Source organism: Salvelinus fontinalis, chromosome 6 (genome assembly GCF_029448725.1).
Source record: "Salvelinus fontinalis isolate EN_2023a chromosome 6, ASM2944872v1, whole genome shotgun sequence".
In the NCBI taxonomy this organism is placed as follows: domain Eukaryota; kingdom Metazoa; phylum Chordata; class Actinopteri; order Salmoniformes; family Salmonidae; genus Salvelinus; species Salvelinus fontinalis.
The window spans coordinates 9,363,935-9,384,881 of NC_074670.1; the positions used below are offsets into that span (position 1 = coordinate 9,363,935).

Consider the following 20,947-nt stretch of genomic DNA (forward strand, 5'->3'; position numbering starts at 1 on the left):
GAGAAAAACCCATTCGGGAAGTCATTTTTTTGGGGTTTTGTAGTTTTCTATTCAATGCCATTACAGTATCCATTGACTTGGGACTCAAATTGCAGTTCCTATGCCTTCCACTAGATGTCAACAGTCTTTAGAAAAAATTTCAGGCTTGTATTCTGAAAAATGAGGAAGTAAGAGCAGTCTGAATGAGTGGACCCTAAAGTGTCAGAGCTTTTTCATGCGCGTGACCGAGAGAGTGCCTTTGTTTACATTTTATATTGACGACGTTATTGTCTGGTTGAAATATTATCGATTATGTAGGCTAAAAACAACCCGAGGATTGAATATAAACATCATTTGACATGTTTCTATGAACTTTAAGGATACAATTTTGATTTTTTGTCTGCCTGTTTTGACTGCGTTGGAGCCTGTGGATTACTGAAAAAAACGCGCAAACAAAACGGTGGTTTTTGGATATAAAGAGACTTTATCGAAGAAAAGGAACATTTATTGAATAAATGAATGTCTGCTGAGTGCAAACATTTGAAGATCATCAAAGGGATTAATTTTATCTCTATTTCTGACTTGTGTAAGGCTTCTACTTGGCTGGTTACTGTTTGTAATGATTTGTCTGCTGGGCTATGTTCTCAAATAATCGTAAGGTATGCTTTCGCCGTAAAGCATTTTTTTAAACCGACACCGTGGTTGGATTCACAAGACGTTAATCTTTAAACCTATGTAAAATATGTTTTGTTTTCTGAATTTTTATAATGAGTATTTCTGTATTTGAATTTGGCACCCAGCAGTTTCACTGGCTGTTGAAGAAGTGGGAGGCTAACGTCTCACGTACCCAAGAGAGGTTAACCCACCGTTTCTAGGCCGTCATTGAAAAAAAGAATATGTTCTTAACTGACTTGCCTAATTAAATAAAGGTGTACATTTTTAAATATATATAAAAAATTATATGAGAAAAATAAAATCGGCATCCAAAATTACCGGTTTCCGATTGTTATGAAAACTGGAAAGCGGCCCTAATTAAATCGGCCATTACGATTAGTCGGTCGACCTCTATTCTGTAGTACAGACATGGCCTGCTCTTCCTTATGTAAGGAATTAGGCACTTTCCCATGTTTACTACAGTATGGTACACTTCCGGCGCCGACAGAGATGGCCGCTTCGCGTTCCTAGGAAACTATGCAGTATTTTGTTTTTTTATGTGTTATTTCTTACATTGGTACCCCAGGTAATCTTAGGTTTCATTACATACAGTCGGGAGGAACTACTGAATAGAAGAGCAACGTCAACTCACCATCATTACAACCAGGAATATGACTGTCCCGAAGCGGACCCTGTGTTTTGCCTTCCACCCAGTACAATGGATCTGATCCCAGCCGGCGACCCTAAACAACGACGCCGTAAAATGGGCAAACGAAGCGGTCTTCTGGTCAGGCTTCGGAGACGGGCACATCGCGCTCCACTCCCTAGCATACTACTCCCCAATGTCCAATCTCTTGACAACAAGGTCGATGAAATCTGAGCAAGGGTAACATTCCAGAGAGACAGAGACTAACGTTCTTTGCTTCACGGAAACATGGCTCACGAGAGACGCTAACGGAGTCTGTGCAGCCAGCTGGTTTCTTCACACATCGCGCCGACAGAAACAAACATCTTTCTGGTAAGAAGAGGGGCGGGGGTGTATGCCTTATGATTAACGAGACGTGGTGTGATCATAACATACAGGAACTCAAGTCATTCTGTTCACCCGATCTAGAATTCCTCACAATCAAATGTCGACCGCATTATCTACCAAGGGAATTCTCTTCGATTATAATCACAGCCGTATATACCCCCCCCCCCCAAGCAGACACGTCGATGGCCCTGAACAAACTTTATCTGACTCTTTTTAAACCACACACCCTGAGGCTGCATTCATCGTAGCTGGGGATTTTAACAAGGCTAATCTGAAAACAAAACTCCCTAAATTCTATAAGCATATCGATTGTGCTACCAGGGCTGGTAAAACCTTGGATCATTGTTATACTAATTTCCGCAACGCATATAAGGCCCTCCCCCGCCCTCCTTTCGGAAAAGCTGACCACGACTCCATTTTGTTGCTTCCAGCCTACAAACAGAAACTAAAACAACAAGCTCCCTCGCTCAGGTCTGTTCAACGCTGGTCCGACCAATCTGATTCCACGCTTCAAGACTGCTTCGCTCACGTGGTTTGGGATATGTTCCGCATTGCGTCCAACAACATTGACGAATACGCTGATTCGGTGAGCGAGTTCATTAGAAAGTGCATTGACGATGTCGTACCCACAGCAACGATTAAAACATTCCCAAACCAGAAAACGTGGATTGATGGCAGCATTCGCGTGAAACTGAAAGCGCGAACCACTGCTTTAACCAGGGCAAGGTGACCGGAAACATGACCGAATACAAACAGTGTAGCTATTCTCTCCGCAAGGCAATCAAACAAGCTAAGTGCCAGTATAGAGACAAAGTAGTCGCAATTCAACAGCTCAGACACAAGAGGTATGTGGTAGGGTCTACAGTCAATCACGGATTACAAAAAAAAACAGCCCCGTCGCGGACCAGGATGTCTTGCTCACAGACAGACTAAACAACTCCTTTGCTCGCTTTGAGGACAATACAGTGCCACTGACACAGCCCGCTACCAAAACCTGCGGGCTCTCCTTCACTGCAGCCGAGGTGAGTAAAACATTTAAACGTGTTAACCCTCGCAATGTTGCAGGCAAAGACAGCATTCCCAGCCACGTCCTCAGAGCATGCGCAGACCAGCTGGCTGGTGTGTTTAAGGACATATTCAATCATACCTTATCCCAGTCTGCTGTTCCCACATGCTTCAAGAGGGCCACCATTGTTCCTCTTCCCAAGAAAGCCAAGGTAACTGAGCTAAATGACTACCGCCCCGTAGCACTCACTTCCGTCATCATGAAGTGCTTTGAGAGACTAGTCGGGGACCATATCACCTCCACCCTACCTGACACCCTAGACCCACTCCAATTTGCTTACCGACCCAATAGGTCCACAGACGATGCAATCGCAACCACACTGCACACTGCCCTAATCCATCTGGACAAGAGGAATACCTATGTGAGAATGCTGTTCATCGACTACAGCTCAGCATATAACACCATAGTACCCTCCAAACTCATCATCAAGCTTGAGACTCTGGGTCTCGAGCCCACTACAGTGGTAGGCTTGATTACCAACAACGACGAGACGGCCTACAGGGAGGAGGTGAGGGCCCTCGGAGTGTGGTGTCAGGAAAATAACCTCACACTCAACAAAACAAAGGAGATGATTGTGGACTTCAGGAAACAGAGGGAGCACCCCCCTATCCACATCGACGGGACAGTAGTGGAGAAGGTGGAAAGTTAAGTTCCTCTGTGTACACATCACGGACAAAACTGAATTGGTCCACCCACACAGACAGCGTTGTGAAGAAGGCGCAGCAGCGTCTCTTCAACCTCAGGAGGCTGAAGGAATTCGGCTTGTCACCAAAAGCACTCACAAACTTCTACAGATGCACAATCGAGAGCATCCTGTCGGGCTGTATCACCGCCTGGTACGGCAACTGCTCCGCCCACAACCGTAAGGCTCTCCAGTGGGTAGTGAGGTCTGCACAACGCATCACCGGGGGCAAACTACCTGCCCTCCAGGACACCTACACCACCCGATGTCACAGGAAGGCCATAAAGATCATCAAGGACAACAACCACCCAAGCCACTGCCTGTTCACCCCGCTATCATCCAGAAGGCGAGGTCAGTACAGGTGCATCAAAGCAGGGACCGAGAGACTGAAAAACAGCTTCTATCTCAAGGCCATCAGACTGTTAAACAGCTACCACTAACATTTAGTGGCCGCTGCCAACATACTGACTCAACTCCAGCCACTTTAATAATGGGAATTGATGGAAATGATGTAAAAATGTACCACTAGCCACTTTAAACAAGGCCACTTAATATAATTTTTACATACATTTACATATGAGATGAGTAATGTAGGGTATATACTGTACTCTATCATCTACTGCATCTTAGCATCTTTATGTAATACATGTATCACTAGCCACTTTAAACTATGCCACTTTATGTTTACATACCCTACATTACTCATCTCATATGTATATACTGTACTCTATACCATCTACTGTATCTTGCCTACGCCGTTCTGTACCATCACTCATTCACATATCTTTATGTACATATTCTTTATCCCTTTACACTTGTGTGTATAAGGTAGTAGTTGTGGAATTGTTAGGTTAGATTACTTGTTGGTTATTACTACATTGTCAGAACTAGAAGCACAAGAATTTCACTACACTCGCATTAACATCTGCTAACCATGTGTATGTGACAAATAACATTTGATTTGATGTTTTGTAGACTGCACAGTAGCCTAACAAACACATTTCATTAGTAAAATTATAATAAATATAATTGATTAACAGAAATATTTTAACAAAGTTGTCTAATGAAGGCAATCCATTTAGAATCCTCCAATCCTGTAGCCTACTCCCGACCGTCGTGTTGCACAACGCCATATTTTCCATTCCATCCTAAAGAAACCATGACGGTTTTGTTTCTTGTTTCTCTCTGAATAGAAACATAATATTAATCAAATTATTTCAGCCACATTTCTTAAAATCAATCCCATATACTACCTTATTACAAAAGGTTTAAAATCTCTGGTAATGCCAATACGGAATACTATCAAACGCTTCTTAAATATGCCCTCTGGTGGTCAAACTAGCAATAACTTGCAGTAAAATAAATAATGTCTGACAATTAAATGACGTGCCACAGAATGCTGCAACTTTTAAAGGCGGAACCACTGTACTTGTCTAGATAAGTGACTCATCCACTTAGCAAGATGTGGCTGGAGGGTGGTTATAGCACTTCTTTCACATGAACCAACAATTTAGACAAGTATGTATGGGTAAGAATCATCTAACAATTCTTAAATATTTTTATCTGGACACTTCCTATTTTTGATATTACTACTATGCAAGTAACCATTTCACTGCACATAATTACTTTGCCATTGTTCCTCAACTGCAGTGTATGACAAACCATTTTGTAGCTCTGAGTCTACTTTCATCCAACGTAAAAACACAATTTAAAATTTTGCAACATAAGACTGAACCCAGGTGGTCGGTCACAAACTGTTGAGGACTTAGCATAACGTTCGAATTCAACAATGTTTTGCATTGACTTACCCCGCAACCTAACATGCTGGACTGCCCGCTAATTCTTAAATTGTCAAGGCTAGTAATTTTTGGGATTTATTTTACAGTTGGCTACAAACAGTAGCAGCATAAATACTTCAAAGTAAAATATCAACTGTCTGCATGTTCACCTTAAATTCAACTAGACTACAGACCGGCTGCCTAGAAAAGGTGAGGGATTTATTCTGCAATGGTGGTGAATATGAAAGAGATTCTTATGTCTAATTATTCATAAAAATAAAAACAGGTTTTCGCTCTTTTCACTAATGCCAAATGGCCGGATCTTGTTTTATGAATAAGTGTCTCGTACCCCCCATGTGCACAAAATACTTAGGCTACTTGCAATACAAATACTTCAACCACTAGAGAATACGTACAGGGTCTATTTTGTACTCACGCAACATTTATAAATGAGGTTTCTGGCCCACTATTTATCCTGAGAACATGACATTAAGAGGGCAAGAGGACAACTCAGACCTCTCAACCATCAATCAATTAAACTAATCAAATTAGTGAAAGCAGCAGCACACTATATTCTCCCTCAAGTCTATAGAGATGGTGGCAGCCTACGCAAGCAACAGCGGTTCAGTCCATATAACCCATCTAAAACCTCTGAAAGAACCTAACTTGGTTTCAGTCGCACTAAAACCATTCTGACCAGTCAACTTTTACACCAGGCAGTTAAGTGTAAACAACTACACTGAACTAAAAGCGACACCTGGTCCCAAGACATTAAAGATGGATGAATACCGGCATTAATAAATCATGTACAACAACTACCAACAGCAGCACAACAGGCTTCTAATGAGTCCTACAGGGGGAATGGTGTGGATGGGTGAGAGAAAAAGATACGGTAAATAATGTGTATGAGCAGGCAGATACACATATAGGCATTAAGCATGCTGTAGGTCACAACTACTCTAAAGTCATAAGAGTAGAAATAGTTTTTACCCGTGTCCGGGTTAATGGTTCTGTCCTTGTCTGTCACCTCTCTTCAACAACAGCAACAAGAGAAGGAGGGAAGAGAAGAGTGAAGCGAAAGAGACAGACAGAAAGTGTTTTATGATTTATCCTCCCTCGCTTCACCTTCGCTCCCTCACTTTGTGACTCTTCCCCTGTCTGTTTTTGTGTCAGGCAGTATGTCATTCTTCATCCACTTCAACCAGTCTTGTTTTTCTTTTCACTCTGTTCTGTTCTCCTCTCCCTCACTCTGTTTTAAAAGGGCAGGGATTCTTTAGCCACATGCCAGCAGTCCCACTGAGCTGTACTCTGGGGACATGACTCTTTACCCAGTCAGGGGAAAACAGACATCGTACGCATGCACACAGTATACACACAGAACCGAGCAGGGGGATTGGGTGCATGCATGTGCCCTGATGTCAGATTGAAATAATACCCTTTTCCAAGTGGTGATATACTGTAGCCTAACCTCTGCCTCTCCCCCCTGTAAGTTAGTAACCTTGGCTGTTATTGGCTGTTCAGCATGCAACTCCCAGTGACCTTCAGCCAAATTGGCAGATATCATGGTCAAAGTCAACTGTGTGTGAGCATGTGAGAGAAAATTCCTTTTGTCAGGTTCTAGTAGAGCACTAACTATAAAATCATTCTTGGGGAGGTGCTAGAGCTGGCTGATAGACAAAAAGTCATATTGCGATAAAACATTTATTGCGCAAAATAGTTATTTAATAGACAGTTAATTTACATTAGCGGCGGGGCTCTAGACATTTTTTCCAGTGCCTAGTCAGTCAACTGAGATGGTAGCCTATGATTAAAAAAGTAAGCTATTTCATCTAACATCCAGGAAATGCACGATTGATATTTTGATGTTCAACCTGTCAAAATAGGATCCAGAATGATCAGATTTCTTTTTGGCTCTTCAGAGAATTTGTCGACATCTTTGTGCATATTGGAGTATAAGCTATAGTATTCACCACCTGAGGAAGTGGGAAACTAAAAAACACTTTAGAGATTGCTAACTCCGAATATGATATTGTTGCTATTTAGTCGTGTAGGCTAATTGATTAATCTACCAGTAAAATGTAGGCTAATGTCCTATAAAAACTTTGCAGCACTAGGCTACATTGGTAAGAGGAGGCAATGTCGCTGTCGATAATTTTCGGTTTATCGTTCAAGCTCTAGGTTTTAGATCCTTTGTTTCATAGTTATGATGAGGTAAGACAGTAGTAAAGGAATTTTAAAGTAATATTATTCTAGATCAAAGTGTAGGTCTACATTTCATTCACTGAATTTACTGGGGGTATATTAAAAAGTATGGTAAAGTAGGCTATAGGATAAACTAATAAAAAAAAGGTAGACTTTGGGCAACGGTCCAACAATGCCTCCTTCTCAGCGATGTGTCATTCTGGTCATGCACGCCACGGCCAACATAGCTAGTTCGTAGCTAGCCAGAAACTCCCCCCGTATGTGTTGACGTCATTTCACAGGATTTGTTTTTTGGACAGAAGATGTAGAGATCAGTAAGAAATAGCTTATGTAGCCAAATATCTTCGATTTTTTTTGTTATGATTTAAATGACACGCCCCAAAAGCATTTTAAGGCTAAGTTGACCACAAATAAAGTTTCTGATGTCTACGCAATTGATACAAACAAGTGACAAAATGAAAACCTAGACTGCATTAAAATATAAACCGTAGACTATCGTGATTTCAAATATATTGAAATCCATTTAAATGTTCAATCAATTTAGTTATATTTTGCGACAGGCTACTGTCTAACTTGTCTCAATATATTTCAAATCCTAGATGCCGTTGTGCCCTTCCCTTGAGCAAGTCACTTAACCCCCCCCCACAACAACTGCTCCATGGGTGTCCAGTGTGGCAGCACCCTGCTGCAACCTCTTCAACCTGCATGTCTTTCGGAGAGGTTGGGAGCAGAGGTCAAATTTCAGTGTGACCTTGTGTACAATAGACCAATAAAGGAATCTTCATCTACAGCCTACTGCACACTCACATGAAACACACTTACTATACCACAAACACATTAAAACTATCTGAATACGTTCAAGTCTTAACAGTAATACTGAACCTTTGAACGTGTACTATTTAGGGATGCTGAGGTGTTTGTAGGCCAGGCCAAGTCTTGAGAAATGTCTAAGTCTGCTCCAGGCCTGAACCTCATTGTTGAATGTACTGTACGGTGCGTGCCAGGGCAGAAGCGGGATTGGTTGTACGCAGTACTTTCCAAACAGTGGGAACAAATTATCTTGTTGGTGGGTGGCAGCTCAGCTCATTTCTCCTGGATTGGAGCTTGAGTGACTGGCTAGGCCTTAATATTGTTTTGGTTAATTTAGTGACCCACCAGGAAGTCTGAGGGGTTATTGAGGCTGACAGAATGTTTTGGGAACCACATACTTGGCTAAGTCAATTTTCAACTGAAAAATGCAAGGTGAGGTGGCATCCTAATGATCCCATAGACTGTAGGACAAACATGATGAATCATCTGAATACAGAGTAAGGTTAGGTTAACTGAATGTTTTAGCACCCTCCCTGATAAGCTTATCTTCAAGGAAAAAGGTACATTCTCAGCCCAGTTACAATGAGAAAAGTAAAGAAGCAGGCAAAGAGAGTGAAATGACTTTCTACATTCTAGATAGGAGAGGCCTACAAGTTAATCTTGAAAATAAAGTCTCATTAAAATTAATAACCATGTCTGCTCATATTTACAACCTTGGTACCTCAGTATCCGTAGCAGAGATAATTGGCTACTTGACATCCATTTAGTGTCGCCTATGCTCTTTGAATACGTTGCATGTTAATGATATTCAAATAGTCAGGTATTAATTTAAACACGGTGGACTCACATAATGGAACAAAATAAAAGAGGCTCTACAGAGTGTGGGTGCAGAATTCTAAGAAGAACATCAAAGCGCAAAGTTCAACCACTAATATGAATACTAAAGCCTATAGTGTAAGTTACCCTAATTGATCATGGCATGATGTCATCTAGGCCTAGAGATGTGATGTGTGGTGCACACCGCACTGCTCTTTAACTTTAGATGGCATAGAAGTTCACTTTCATCCAAAATGCCATGGTACCAATAATAGGCTAAGCCTGAGGAAGTAGGCTCCATTGCTAATTGAAGTCAAGAAGCATTCAAACAGTGTGTAGGCTAGGCTACATCATCCTCGGGCTGGGGGGGCATTTCCTGTCATGGTGGGTCGGAAGGTGCGACCCTTGCTCCAGACTACTTCAGTTGTGGCCAAACTTCACAACAGGACGTTAGTAACAATGAGCCCCTCTCCACCCCTCACAACCAAGCATGCCTGGTGGCCTCACCGTTTTCCCCTCAGCCCTTTACTACACTGTCTGACAGATGACAGACCAGAAAAGAAAGTCTAGCACTACAGGTGGCTAGTCAACTGACAGTTGAGTCAACATCTCATACAACAGGTCATTGCTAATGTCAGACGGAATCTGTAGCTCATGTTGACAAGTACGCTACATTCACCATTACCTGCATATTTTGATGGATAGGCTAAATGTGTGGTTAATGTTGTGGCAATCCAATCCACAGGTATTTTTGCAATTGAAATGTCTATGGGAAGCAGGAAATCCTACCCCTCAGAATACATCTGGCTCTTCACTCATGATCTGGAATCACTCAAAAAGGGGCTTACAGATAGAGATAATAACAGGTCTCTTTGCGCCACAATAACAGTCTAGTGCAAGTTTTCATCCAATAGGCACATTTGCTGAAGATAACATCATGTTTGTTACCCTCATTATTAAATACCTACAGATAAATGGTTTGTTTGTGAGAGTCTATAGTGAAAGGCTCTTGGACATATTTAACCCAGTTGTTTTTAAATAGAGTGATAGTTTAGATAAATACTAGTAAAGCCTGCTACAGTGTGAGAACTCTCTGACTGAATGGCATTTCCCTGACCATGTAATGCCACCCCCTCAAGCATGTTATTATATCCACAGGCTGCCCATGTGTCACATTGTTGAGTACACGGTTCCTAATGTAAATGATGGCAACACTGTCTGAAGAATAGGATGCTGCTGTTGCATTGTGCAGTTTCTCAACGTCCCTCACCTCTCCACACAACGTTAAGCCCTGACCCCACATACCCCGCTGTGTTATCTGAGTTGACAACCTGATCAGGTGGACAGTTGCCATCGTCAGCCTACATGAGCTGGGAATAAGCAACAGGGGCTAAAGAAAGATGCCGATATAACAGGTGACTAGAGGTTTCGATTAGATACAATGGTCATTCTAACTAACGTTACCGTCAAATACTCGCGCGAAATTGTTACAATTTCCAAGTCATTGCATTGGTACACTGTAGCGAGATAGTTAGGTGACGCGCTGTTACATTATGAAATAAAACAAGTTGTGAAAGTTTCACCCTTGCTAACGTTAGCTACTAAGCTTATCTTCGAAACACTTAATTATTTTAATGCAAACCTTTAATGCAAACCATATCACATAATACAAGTTAGCAGAAAACGTAATTATAAAGTTACATGTTAGAATGTTGTCACTTTCAGCGGCTTAAATCTTTCTGTAATTTAGCTAACGTTGGCATCCTAATTAGCTAGAGAGCCAAGAGTTGGGGTTTGCAACCTAAATTTACAATTTAACCGCCATTGTCAAAAAAACAATAAAGCGAAAGGTCTAATTGCTGTAAATAACGTACCTATTGGCCCCTCTTTATGTTTTGACGAACGTCTTCCATTCAAACCTTTTCCGAGGCTGCTGTTGTTGCCCCCCTTCTTTCCCGACGCCATCTTCGCCCACTATTTCCGCAGCGCCTTCTCAAATCTTCGAGTCATAAAAAGAGCCACACCCACAACCAAAACTGCAGCCAGTCAGCGCTGGTAATGCATTCTTAGAGCCTATTAACGTGCTCAAGTTCGACAAACGCCGCCCTCTTTGCTGCGTTGTAATGTCCAAAAGCTTCCCCAGATAATCATCTGTGGTAAACACAGCACAGTAGTCTGTCAGTAGGCTTCCCATCACAGGGAGATAAACCTTAATGTATTGTAGGCTAGTGACGGCTTAACAGCTGCCTACAAGCTACAACATCGTCAGTGGAGGCTGCTGAGGGGAGGACGGCTCATTATAACGGTTGGAATGGAGCAAATGGAATGGCATCAAACCCTGTGTTTAATGTATTTGATACCATTCCACATATTCCACTCCAGCCATTTCCACAAGCTCGTCCTCCCCAAATAAGGTGCCACCAACCTCCTGTGCTAGACCTATCAAGAACCTCTTGGTGTCATGGTAAGGTGTTTGACTGGCAAGGATCAAGTCACAGTTGTGCTACCCCACAATTTTGCTACAGTAGTGTCAGAAATGGGATAACGCTTCCGAGACTCCATCAAGCGAGTCACATCGGTATGGGTGCGAGGGACATATGACAAATACATCAATTTCATGAAGCTAAAATACTAACTATGTAAACATGAAAACATAAGGCAATCATTTTTATAATTTTATTTACAACGCACAATCCAGGCCTTGAATTATGGAGATTGGAGAGAGAAAAAAAACATTTGGCCAATGCATACACAAAGCATAGAAAATGCAAACATGCAGAAGAAAAAAATCTCTTATGAATATAAAGTGGTTAGGTATTGGCAGTGGTAATGAAAGGCTAAATTGAAAGCAAAATGCCCTCTGACATTGTAGGTTACTGTCTTTTTGGTCCACCAAGAAATTAGATTCAAATATAAGCAAAGGCTGCAAGGAAAATGCAGGTCACCTCTATAAATTCAAACATAAGGGGGTTGGGGGGGCAGTTAAGAAAATTCCTATTAAAACCCTCACCACAATTCTGTTCTATCAAATGACTTCTCTTCTCCCACCCTCTCTCTTCCTCCCCCTCCTTCCTTCCCCCTCTCATTTAAGGCTTCTCCAGTTGGATTTCCTCCTCCTCCATAATCATGTTTCCCACGTCTTGGTAGGGGCCCTGCACCAGAGAGCGCTGGATCTGATCATATGTGGAACAGCATTCCTCCAGATTTAGACCCTGGACATGGATTGAGGTAAGGGAGTTATGACAGGTTGACTTCCTCTTCCCTTCTAGAACTTGTTTGATTGACTGAAGAATGGTGAAAACAGTGACTATGACAGAAAGACAGAGGATCTCATTCAAGTCCCACCTCATAGATATTCTCCTCTTCCTCTTTGACCCTTTTCTTCTTCAGTTGATTGAGTTTCTTCGTCTTGAAAAGTAGAGGAAGGGGATGATATATTACGTAATTCTCTTGGCCAATGGTGTGAAAAAGCCCATTGTCGTCATACAGTAAGATTACCATACATACTAGTCCTTCTGGTTACAGCAGTTTTCAAATGACAAAATTCACTATTGGAATGAGAGCAAATTAGGAATATTAGATCTAGTAGCCTAGCATTAGCAGTAGAAAAGGTGGCCTGCTTGGCTCTCTGACCTTACAGAGCATCATGGTCCCATGCAGAAGCATCGCCAGCATCAGTAACATTCCCTCAGCAGTCAGGATGCTGTTCTTTGTGCTTTCACTGATGTCCAGAATCTTCACCATCGGCCCTGAGCAAGGAGAGAGGGGTCAGATAAAGGTCATCAGAGTAGAACTCACCTGCTGCTCTTTCATGGGAGAGATGCAGGCTAGATGTGAATGAAAGAGAGATAGTGGGGGGGGTGGACAGAGTACCATGCATCAGATTGCAGCAAGGCAGAGGAGAATAGTTTGAGATAAATTAGACAAACAGCCAGTGTATGTTTAGCAGTGCAATTATTATTTTTTTAAACAATGCTCCTTATGTCACACAATTTCCCAGGAAAAACTAGAACCATAGCATTTCTTTAACATTTCAACATTGGTCATTTGAATTAAATCAGAGGGATTACTACACAATGTAGCCATTCACTGGTGGCTTAAGTCTGGGTGCTTTAGGTGGATTGCGTTCTACTGGACTGGGCAGTGGTTAACTGGATTTGTGTATCACAAAGCATTCTGCATTGCTTAGCTGGTTTGACCCCACCCCCCAGACACCCACATGTACATACACAGACACACACATAATAGAAATACTGTACAACAAAGTACTGTGAGTGCAGACCAGGCTAAAGCTTTTGAGGGTTACACACACAAGAGCTGAAGGAAGGTGACATGGGTGCTTACTGTGAGGGCTTCACACACACACTCACTGTAGACATGCAGGAAGGTGCCGTGCGTGTATACAGAGGGCCGCAGGGCGCTGTGGTTGAGGAAACACTGGTACAACCCCGAGTCGTTCAGACGGGCCTCCCTAAGGATCAGTGTGTGACACATGACCCCTGCCGCCGTCAGGTTCCCCCCATCCACCGTCACACGGTTGTCTCTCCGGTCCACTCCCCGAAGGATGTCCGTGCCTTTGACCGTGTGGGGGCTGGTGGCCCAGATGGTGTCCACGGCTCCCCCTGTGACTGAGTAGCAGCAGCGCAGGGAGGCGGTATGAGAGAGCTGCACCCTCAGAGAGGGCCTGTCTGGCTCCAGAGTAACCTGGATACGGCTGAGGTCACCTGCTAGAAGGCAGAGCAGCAGGAGTAGGATGAGGTTGACCCATAACACACTGATCAAAGGTCAGTTATTGACAGCATATCTGTCCAACTATTGGCCCAAGACAATGATGGTAAAAAGAAACAGTAGCCTACAAAGTAGAAGAACTCCACACAATCCAGTGCTGTAATATTGTCTCTTAACATCAGGTTATTTGGAGTTATAAGTGTAGGGTATAGATTCTAGTGTGTGATGATTGTGGACTACAGGAAGAGGAGGACCGAGCACTACCCCATTCTCATCGATGGGGCTGCAGTAGAGCAAGTTGAGAGCTTCAAGTTCCTTGGTGTCCACATCACCAACATGCTCCAAGCACACCAAGACAGTCGTGATGAGGGCACGACAAAACCTATTCCCCTCAGGAGACTGAAAAGATTTGGCATGGGTCCTCAGATCCTCAAAAGGTTCTACAGCTGCAACATCGAGAGCATCTTAACTGGTTGCATCACTGCCTGGTATGGCAACTATCCACTCCCGGGCGGCGCTTTGGTCTAGGGCACTGCATCGCTAGCTGCGCCACCAGAGTCTCTGGGTTCGCGCCCAGGCTGGGCTGGGTTCGCACCCAGGCTCTGTCGCAGCCGGCCGCAACCGGGAGGTCCGTGGGGCGACGCACAATTGGCATAGCGTCATACGGTTTAGGGAGGGTTTGGCCGGTAGGGATATCCTTGTCTCAGTATGTAAAAAAAAATGTAATAAAAATGTATGCACTCTACTGTAAGTCGCTTTGGATAAGAGCGTCTGCTAAATGACTAAAATGTAAATGTAAAAATGCAACTGCTCGGCCTCCGACCGTAAGGCACTACAGAGTGTAGTGCATACGGCCCAGTACATCACCGGGGCCAAGCTTCCTGCCATCCAAGACCTCTATACCAAGCAGTGTCAGAGGAAGGCCCTAAAAATTGTCAAAAGACTCTAGCCACCCTAGTCATAGACTGTTTTCTCTGCTACCGCAGGGCAAGCGGTATCAGAGTGCCAAGTCTAGGTCCAAGAGGCTTCTAAACAGCTTCTACCCCTAAGTCATAAGACTACTGAACATCTAATCAATTGGCTACCCAGACTTTAACAAATCTACCTACATGTACATATTGCCTCAATTACCTCGACTAACCATTACCCCCTGTATATACCCTCGCTATTATTTTACTGCTGCTCTTTAATTATTTGTTACTTTTATTTCTTATTTTTCTTAACTGCATTGTTGGTTAAAGGTTTGCAAGCAAGCATTTCACTGTTGTATTCGGCGCATGTGACAAATAAAATTTGATTTGATTGCACAACCATCTGCTCTGGTTGGAGATACGGTTCATTAGAGCAGAACAGATGCATTACTCACAGCCAAATAATCTCATGTTCCAAGGGATACAATGGGGGAAAATTGTTTTAATGTTGCAGTGCATGGTTTAAAGGGTTGAAATCTGTTCAAAGGATGTTGAACCTATTCATATTAATTCCCTCAAACGCCAGTTTTACACTTCGGTCTCATCTTCATCCTCCACCTGTAATGTAACTTCTCAAATAAAGGTGAATATGCACTGAAAGACTAACTACCCTGCATTGTTTATCAGCGTATCCTAGCAGCCCCTTACTCACCAGCCCAGAAGCAGAGGAACAAGAATGTCACGGCCACCATCTTCTTCACTGTTTTATATTGGTTGCCAGTCATTGCAGAAAATAAAAAGCCTTTGTTATTTTGAGTGTTGTGCCTTTCAACACAGCTATACACTTCTACCCAGTTGTCTTGTGAATAAACCTTCCTTCCTCTTTCGTTGGTCTCTCGGTGTCAGGATGTATGCTTGAGTGACTGCAGTGTTCTAGAACTCAAAACAGTAAAAGACCCCAAAAATGTTGGTTTTTCTTCCCCATTTATTAAAAAACAGAAAATTACAATAAAAAAACATACCTCATTTCTTCTGAAGTATACAATTAAAAACTCTTACGCAATGAAATCAAAGCCAAAATACACAGTATAGATCTTGCATATTCATTTTTTTTATAGATATACATGTGGCGGATGCATGTGCGACAGACCAGACCCTATTCTATACAAAGCGCTGGCTAGCTGGAGCAAACATGGCGCTGGTCAAACCTTGTAGTCGCTGAGGTGAACACACACAATACACTTTGTAACATACATACCCCTGAGATAGCATAGTTACAGGGGACACTGCAGGATTTATACAGCCACCCTACAGTCAATCCCCCACAAACCACCTATCTGAAACCTTGGATTACCTAGAATTAAGGCCAGGGGGGTTTCCAGACCATGTGACCTGACTAGGAAAACCTCCTGGCCCAACCTAGAATGCATGTTGCTTTAGAGATTGCAAGAAAGGCATTTCACTGTACTTGTGACATTAAAACTTGAAACTGGAGACTTGATGTTGGTCACCCAACTCTTTCTACGTTCATTTCATGGTTCTTCTACCTTAACAGCCAAACATCTCCCTAAGCAACCGTGTTTGTTTACTAGAGAGCCCTTTGTTAAGAAATAAGCTTGAACATCAGAACAAGGCACTCTTCTCTATAAATACATTTTATACATATAAAACTAGACCACTATGTATTTGTAAATAGGATACATGAGGGGAAGCAAAGGGAAGAAAGAGAGAGAGAAAGAGAGGATTGTAAGCACACGTTTGCCAGGTAGTCTTGAGACTACAGTGGCGGTGGAGGTATTAACCTAAGCTGGTATAACAGGATTTAACCTGCTCATTACTGTGCTTCAATGGTGAAAAAGCCCAAGTTAGAGATAATCTCTTTAACCTCATCTTGTTGCCATCTAGTATTGTATAATACAAGTGAGCTGTCTCACATATGGGGTCTCTGAGCAAACAAAAGCTATCCAAGTCTCTTCCTCTCATTGTTGCCAATTGCATAGTACATAATTACTGAAGTTCCTCTCAACAAAACATCACCAACAAAAACAAAACCTCCCGACCCGTTGAAGCAAATGAAATAAAAATACACCGCAACGTACAGTGAAATTGTGAGATAAGAAAAGGTGATGAGAGTAGTAAGGAAGTAAGGACTACATTTCTACAACTTCTAGAAGGAAGACAGTATGAAGGAGAGATGGAGACTATTATTGTGGACTTGGTGATGGAGAGGGGAAGACGAGAAAATAAAGGGGTGAAGGTGAAAGAAAAAAAGGCAATGAAGTTTCAACACAACCTGTAACTCCGCCCTCTGCTTCTTAGAGTTACTATCAATAACATTTGCATAATTACATATTTGGGGGAGGGTGTAAGGGAGCGGTTGCTATGGCCACAACGAGAATGCATAATTCAAAAGTGATCGTGAAAGATAACTGTCATTACAGCACTGGTGAGAGTGACGACTAGTCGCGCCTGCAATTCCTGCATCCAAACTCCCCAGACCCGTTTCTCTTCATTCCAGAAGTGGTCTATAGAAACAGTAGCATAATCCAGTAATGATGGGTCTTATCTCAGTACCCTTCTGTATCTTACTGTACCGTCATCCCATGCTGTCCCTAAACGTGGTCCAGTCAATATCAAAGTGGCGCTTGGTGAGTCATGTCTATAACAATACAGTGCAGCCGTCCTCACACATGATAGTAATGAAGAGAGGATTTGAATGGCTGTGTGATTGTGAAGTGTCCAGTTAAATCTCGTTCATTAGTCTGGGGCAGCAGCATGGATGGATGTATCACAATACAGTCTTCATACAAGTTTAGATATCATTATCTCCCTCTACACAGGCCCTCTACGTTTCTACCCACTGTGTTGCTTTCTCTACATGTGACGCTGGAGTTTGGATGGAGGAGAAGCAGAGAGCCAAGGCTGCTGTAGGCATCACTCTCCAATCAGCATAAAGTGACTTTCTTCTATAGTAATAAGCAGTGGGACAATATAAACAGCTCATATGAGGATCTACAGGTACATGGGTGTCTCTTTGGTCCTGTTTCCCAGTCAACAGTTCAATGCCACTACTCTAAATCATCAAAATAATAACATTAATTACAATCAACTCCTGAAGAAAAATACACACAAAAATGGTATTGCTACCATTAAATGTATCATACAGCATATTATACTGTGTGTCTCCCTCCTTTCTTTACGGAGAGGCTACTAGCCCTATAGTCAGGAAGTCGACTCCAGTCACATCACACCCGTGATGACCGTGCTCCTGTGTGACCATTGTTACTGCACTGGGCTCCCACGCAATGTGAGTATCAGTGTGTGTATAGGTCTGACTGACTGTGTCTATAACCGATTCTTCATTTTATTATAGATTTTTTTTACTCCTTTTTCTCCCCAATTCCGTGGTATCCAATTGGTAGTTACAGTCTTGTCTCATCGCTGCAACACCTGTACGGATTTGGGAGAGGCCGAAGGTTGAGAGCCGTGCGTCCTCCGAAACACAACCTAACCAAGACGCACTGCTTCTTGACACAATTTCCACTTAACCCGGAAGCCAGCCGCACCAATGTGTCAGAGGAAACACCGTACACCTGGCGACCGTGTCAGTGTGCACTGCGCCCGGCCCGCCACAGGAGTCGCTGGTGCGCGATGGGACAAGAGCATCTCTGCCGGCCAAACCCTCCCATAACCCGGACGACGCTGGGCCAATTGTGCGCTGCCCCATGGGTCTCCCGGTCACGGCTGGCTGTGACAGAGCCTGGACTCGAACCTAGAATCTCTAGTAGCACAGCTAGCACTGTGATGCAGTGCCTTAGACCACTGTACCACTCGGGAGGCCCCTATAACCGATTCCACAGCACATTGAACACTGAACTTCTTCTTCTCTCTACATCTACGTCCATCACCATCTAATACGCTGCTAATCAAGTTGGTCTTCCAAGGAAAAACCCTTCTGCCTCCCCTCCTCCCTTACTCCTTTCTCTTCCTTGCTGTATCCCTCCATCTATAATCTACATCCTACTTCAGTCATAAAAATGGTCCTCCTCTCTTTACACCTCTGTCCATCCCACTATCGCCCGGCCCAGCACAGTAGCAGGGTCCAAAGGAGAGGCAGCTGAAGTCAAAAGCCGTACACACACCGTCTATATCCCTAACAACATGATCAATTCCAATACTACTGGATGAATGTTTGGGCCATAATTACAGTTCTAACAGAACTAATTACAGTAACTCCAGAAGACCATTTTGCGTCTACAACACTGTAACACACAAACACACACGCAGATCTTCTCAACAATTGGGGTAAAATTTAAAAATGTATGCATGCATGACTAAGTCGCTTAGGATAAAAGCGTCTGCTAAATGGCATATATTATATAATATAATAATAATAGTAATAAATATTAGCAAATTCAATGTTGGGAATTCAGTGTGGGTGGTCACTTGAATTGGATTATACTAACTTAAAAGTGCATCTCTGCTGTACTTTGGCATGTACTGGATATAGAGGCCTACTAAATGTTCAGTAAAATGTCTAGGTTTGGAAAGTTTCCCAAAAATCCCAGGTATTTCAGAAAACCTCGGTTGAACGACTCCCAGAATTCCTCCTTATTCCCTCCTGAATCTTCCTACCAGGATTTGGGGGAAACCTGTGAATTTTGGTTACCAGAATTTCCCAACTCTGAGCATGTTCCTGTCTGGTTCTACAGCTCTACATCGCCCTCTATAGGGCTGACACTAGTATCTCTCGCTACATGCATACATGGGGGTTTATTATACAGTCCAAACCCCTACAGTTGGCAATGATAGATATATTTATTGAACATGCACTGGGGGAAGTATCTGTTGTGTGTGTATGTGTGTTGCAGAAGCTCACAATCAATAAGCCCAGGCAGCATCTCTCTCACAGCAAACTACTGCTCCAATCTTTGGCACCTGTTTGCAAAACTCCCATCTCTCACATGCTCACGCACTAGTACATACGAGCATGTTCACAAACACGCACAAACACACACACCTCCCACATTGCAATACTGAACAACTTTGCGTAAAGCCGTGCTCCTCCACCTTGCAAGAGCCTCACGGTTGACTGCGACCCCCTGGAAATGTTTAACAAGGGCTCAGGCATGGCAGTGGAGCACAGAGTGTTTAGTAAATAGGAAATTCCAGGACGCATTCATCAATCCTCCAAAAGCAACTCGAGCACTCCAATCCAGCACTTACAGTGATCTGAGGAAGACCAAGAGATGACAAGGTTAAAGAAAAGAGTTGGTCAGATTAGAGAAGACAACATATCCCTGACACAATTCTAGTATTAATACCCATGGCATTGCAGAGCCTGAGGTAGAAGTTGACCTTAACCACAGACCGTAAATCAGATTACTCTAACCCCAACCCTTAACTAGAGGGATAATAAAAGATCTGACCCTGTATCAGTGGTAAAGGAAAACTCCTCCCACAAGACATCAGTATAAAGGGTTGAATATGAAGGTTCACCTGGTGTCCTGAAGGTGGCGCTGTGTGTCTCACTAGAAGTTGCCCCCCTCCAGGGAGAACTTAGACAGGGCCTGCTGCAGCCTGTGGTGCTCCTCCTCAACACTCTGATGGAGCAAGATCAACAGTTAAATGCTGAATCACACACACACTTCACCCCTCTGTTTCCGCCATCCCTTCCTTTCATAATCTTCTTTCCCTTTTGTGGGTGCTCTTGTGACATCACACAGCTAACTGCAGACAAAGGCCATTGTCCCAGAACTCCAATTTCACATAGCCATTTCAGTGACAATAGCAGCAGAGCAGCACAAGCCCTGGTGAAGTGATTTTCTCTATCTTTCTCTTCTATGCTGCTGTTTGTCCCCATCTGTCCTCCTTGGCTCACTCCTTTTATGCTTCAGTCATCCTTTGCAACTCCGTTACTCAATCCTCTACAACTCTCTTTCTGCCACCCTTCCCTCGTTCTCTCACCTGCAGTCTCTTCAGCTGTACCTCGAGACTCTGCAGTTTCCGGCGCACCTCCTCCATCCTCTCCTGGGACAGAACCAGAGGAGCACTGATCCCTCCCTCCTCATCTATCTTCATCCCTCCACCCTCTCCTCCTCCCTCCTCCTCCCCTTGCAGTCCTTGGTCCTGGCTCTCTGGTCCCTCCCTTCCATTCTGCTCATCAGGCTGTGAGTCATCTGATAGGCTGATGCTGCCAACCAATAGTCTCTTGAGGGACATGACTGTGGGAGGAGACAGGAAGAGTTGAATTATGACATGACAGTAAGAGGGACATCAGTGAAAATG

At 43.3% G+C, this 20,947-nt stretch overlaps 3 protein-coding genes across 9 annotated transcripts in view; all 3 read right to left on the reverse strand.

Annotated features, from left to right (window-relative positions):
- Positions 1-11,198, reverse strand: part of LOC129856969 (hormone-sensitive lipase-like) — a 50,936-nt gene extending 39,738 nt beyond the window's left edge. The window contains exon 1 of one of the 3 annotated variants that reach the window (XM_055924781.1): positions 10,895-11,198. In XM_055924781.1, coding sequence (XP_055780756.1) covers positions 10,895-10,985 — 91 coding nt within the window. In that variant the 5' untranslated portion in view covers positions 10,986-11,198. Of the gene's footprint in view, positions 1-6,182; positions 7,934-10,894 lie in introns of those variants that run through there. The other 2 variants (XM_055924782.1, XM_055924783.1) reach the window with 2 other exon arrangements.
- A 484-nt stretch (positions 11,199-11,682) lies between these two features.
- LOC129856970 (B-cell antigen receptor complex-associated protein alpha chain-like) lies at positions 11,683-15,546 on the reverse strand. Its single transcript, XM_055924785.1, has 5 exons — positions 15,372-15,546; positions 13,391-13,747; positions 12,654-12,769; positions 12,366-12,428; positions 11,683-12,232 (listed from the first exon to the last, which is right to left on the reverse strand). The coding sequence occupies exons 1-5, from the start codon at positions 15,442-15,444 to the stop codon at positions 12,107-12,109; spliced, it is 735 nt and encodes a 244-aa protein (XP_055780760.1). The 5' UTR covers positions 15,445-15,546; the 3' UTR covers positions 11,683-12,106.
- An 80-nt stretch (positions 15,547-15,626) lies between these two features.
- LOC129856967 (rho guanine nucleotide exchange factor 1-like) overlaps positions 15,627-20,947 on the reverse strand; it is a 44,883-nt gene continuing 39,562 nt past the window's right edge. For all 5 annotated transcript variants that reach the window (XM_055924778.1, XM_055924776.1, XM_055924779.1 and 2 more), the window contains 3 exons: positions 20,627-20,883; positions 20,159-20,262; positions 15,627-19,891 (listed from right to left, as the gene is read on the reverse strand). In XM_055924778.1, the coding sequence (XP_055780753.1) occupies positions 20,191-20,262; positions 20,627-20,883 (329 nt within the window). In that variant the 3' untranslated portion in view covers positions 15,627-19,891; positions 20,159-20,190. The remainder of the gene's footprint in view (positions 19,892-20,158; positions 20,263-20,626; positions 20,884-20,947) is intronic.

Excerpts from the sequence above, each read along its gene's own strand:
- LOC129856970 (XM_055924785.1), bottom strand. The coding sequence starts at position 15,444 with ATGACTGGCAACCAATATAAAACAGTGAAGAAGATGGTGGCCGTGACA. Across the intron at positions 12,770-13,390 it reads CACCTTCCTGCATGTCTACA|GGCCGATGGTGAAGATTCTG; the intron begins GTGAGTGTGTGT and ends CTCCTTGCTCAG. Across the intron at positions 12,233-12,365 it reads AAGAGGAGAATATCTATGAG|GGTCTAAATCTGGAGGAATG; the intron begins GTGGGACTTGAA and ends ATCCATGTCCAG.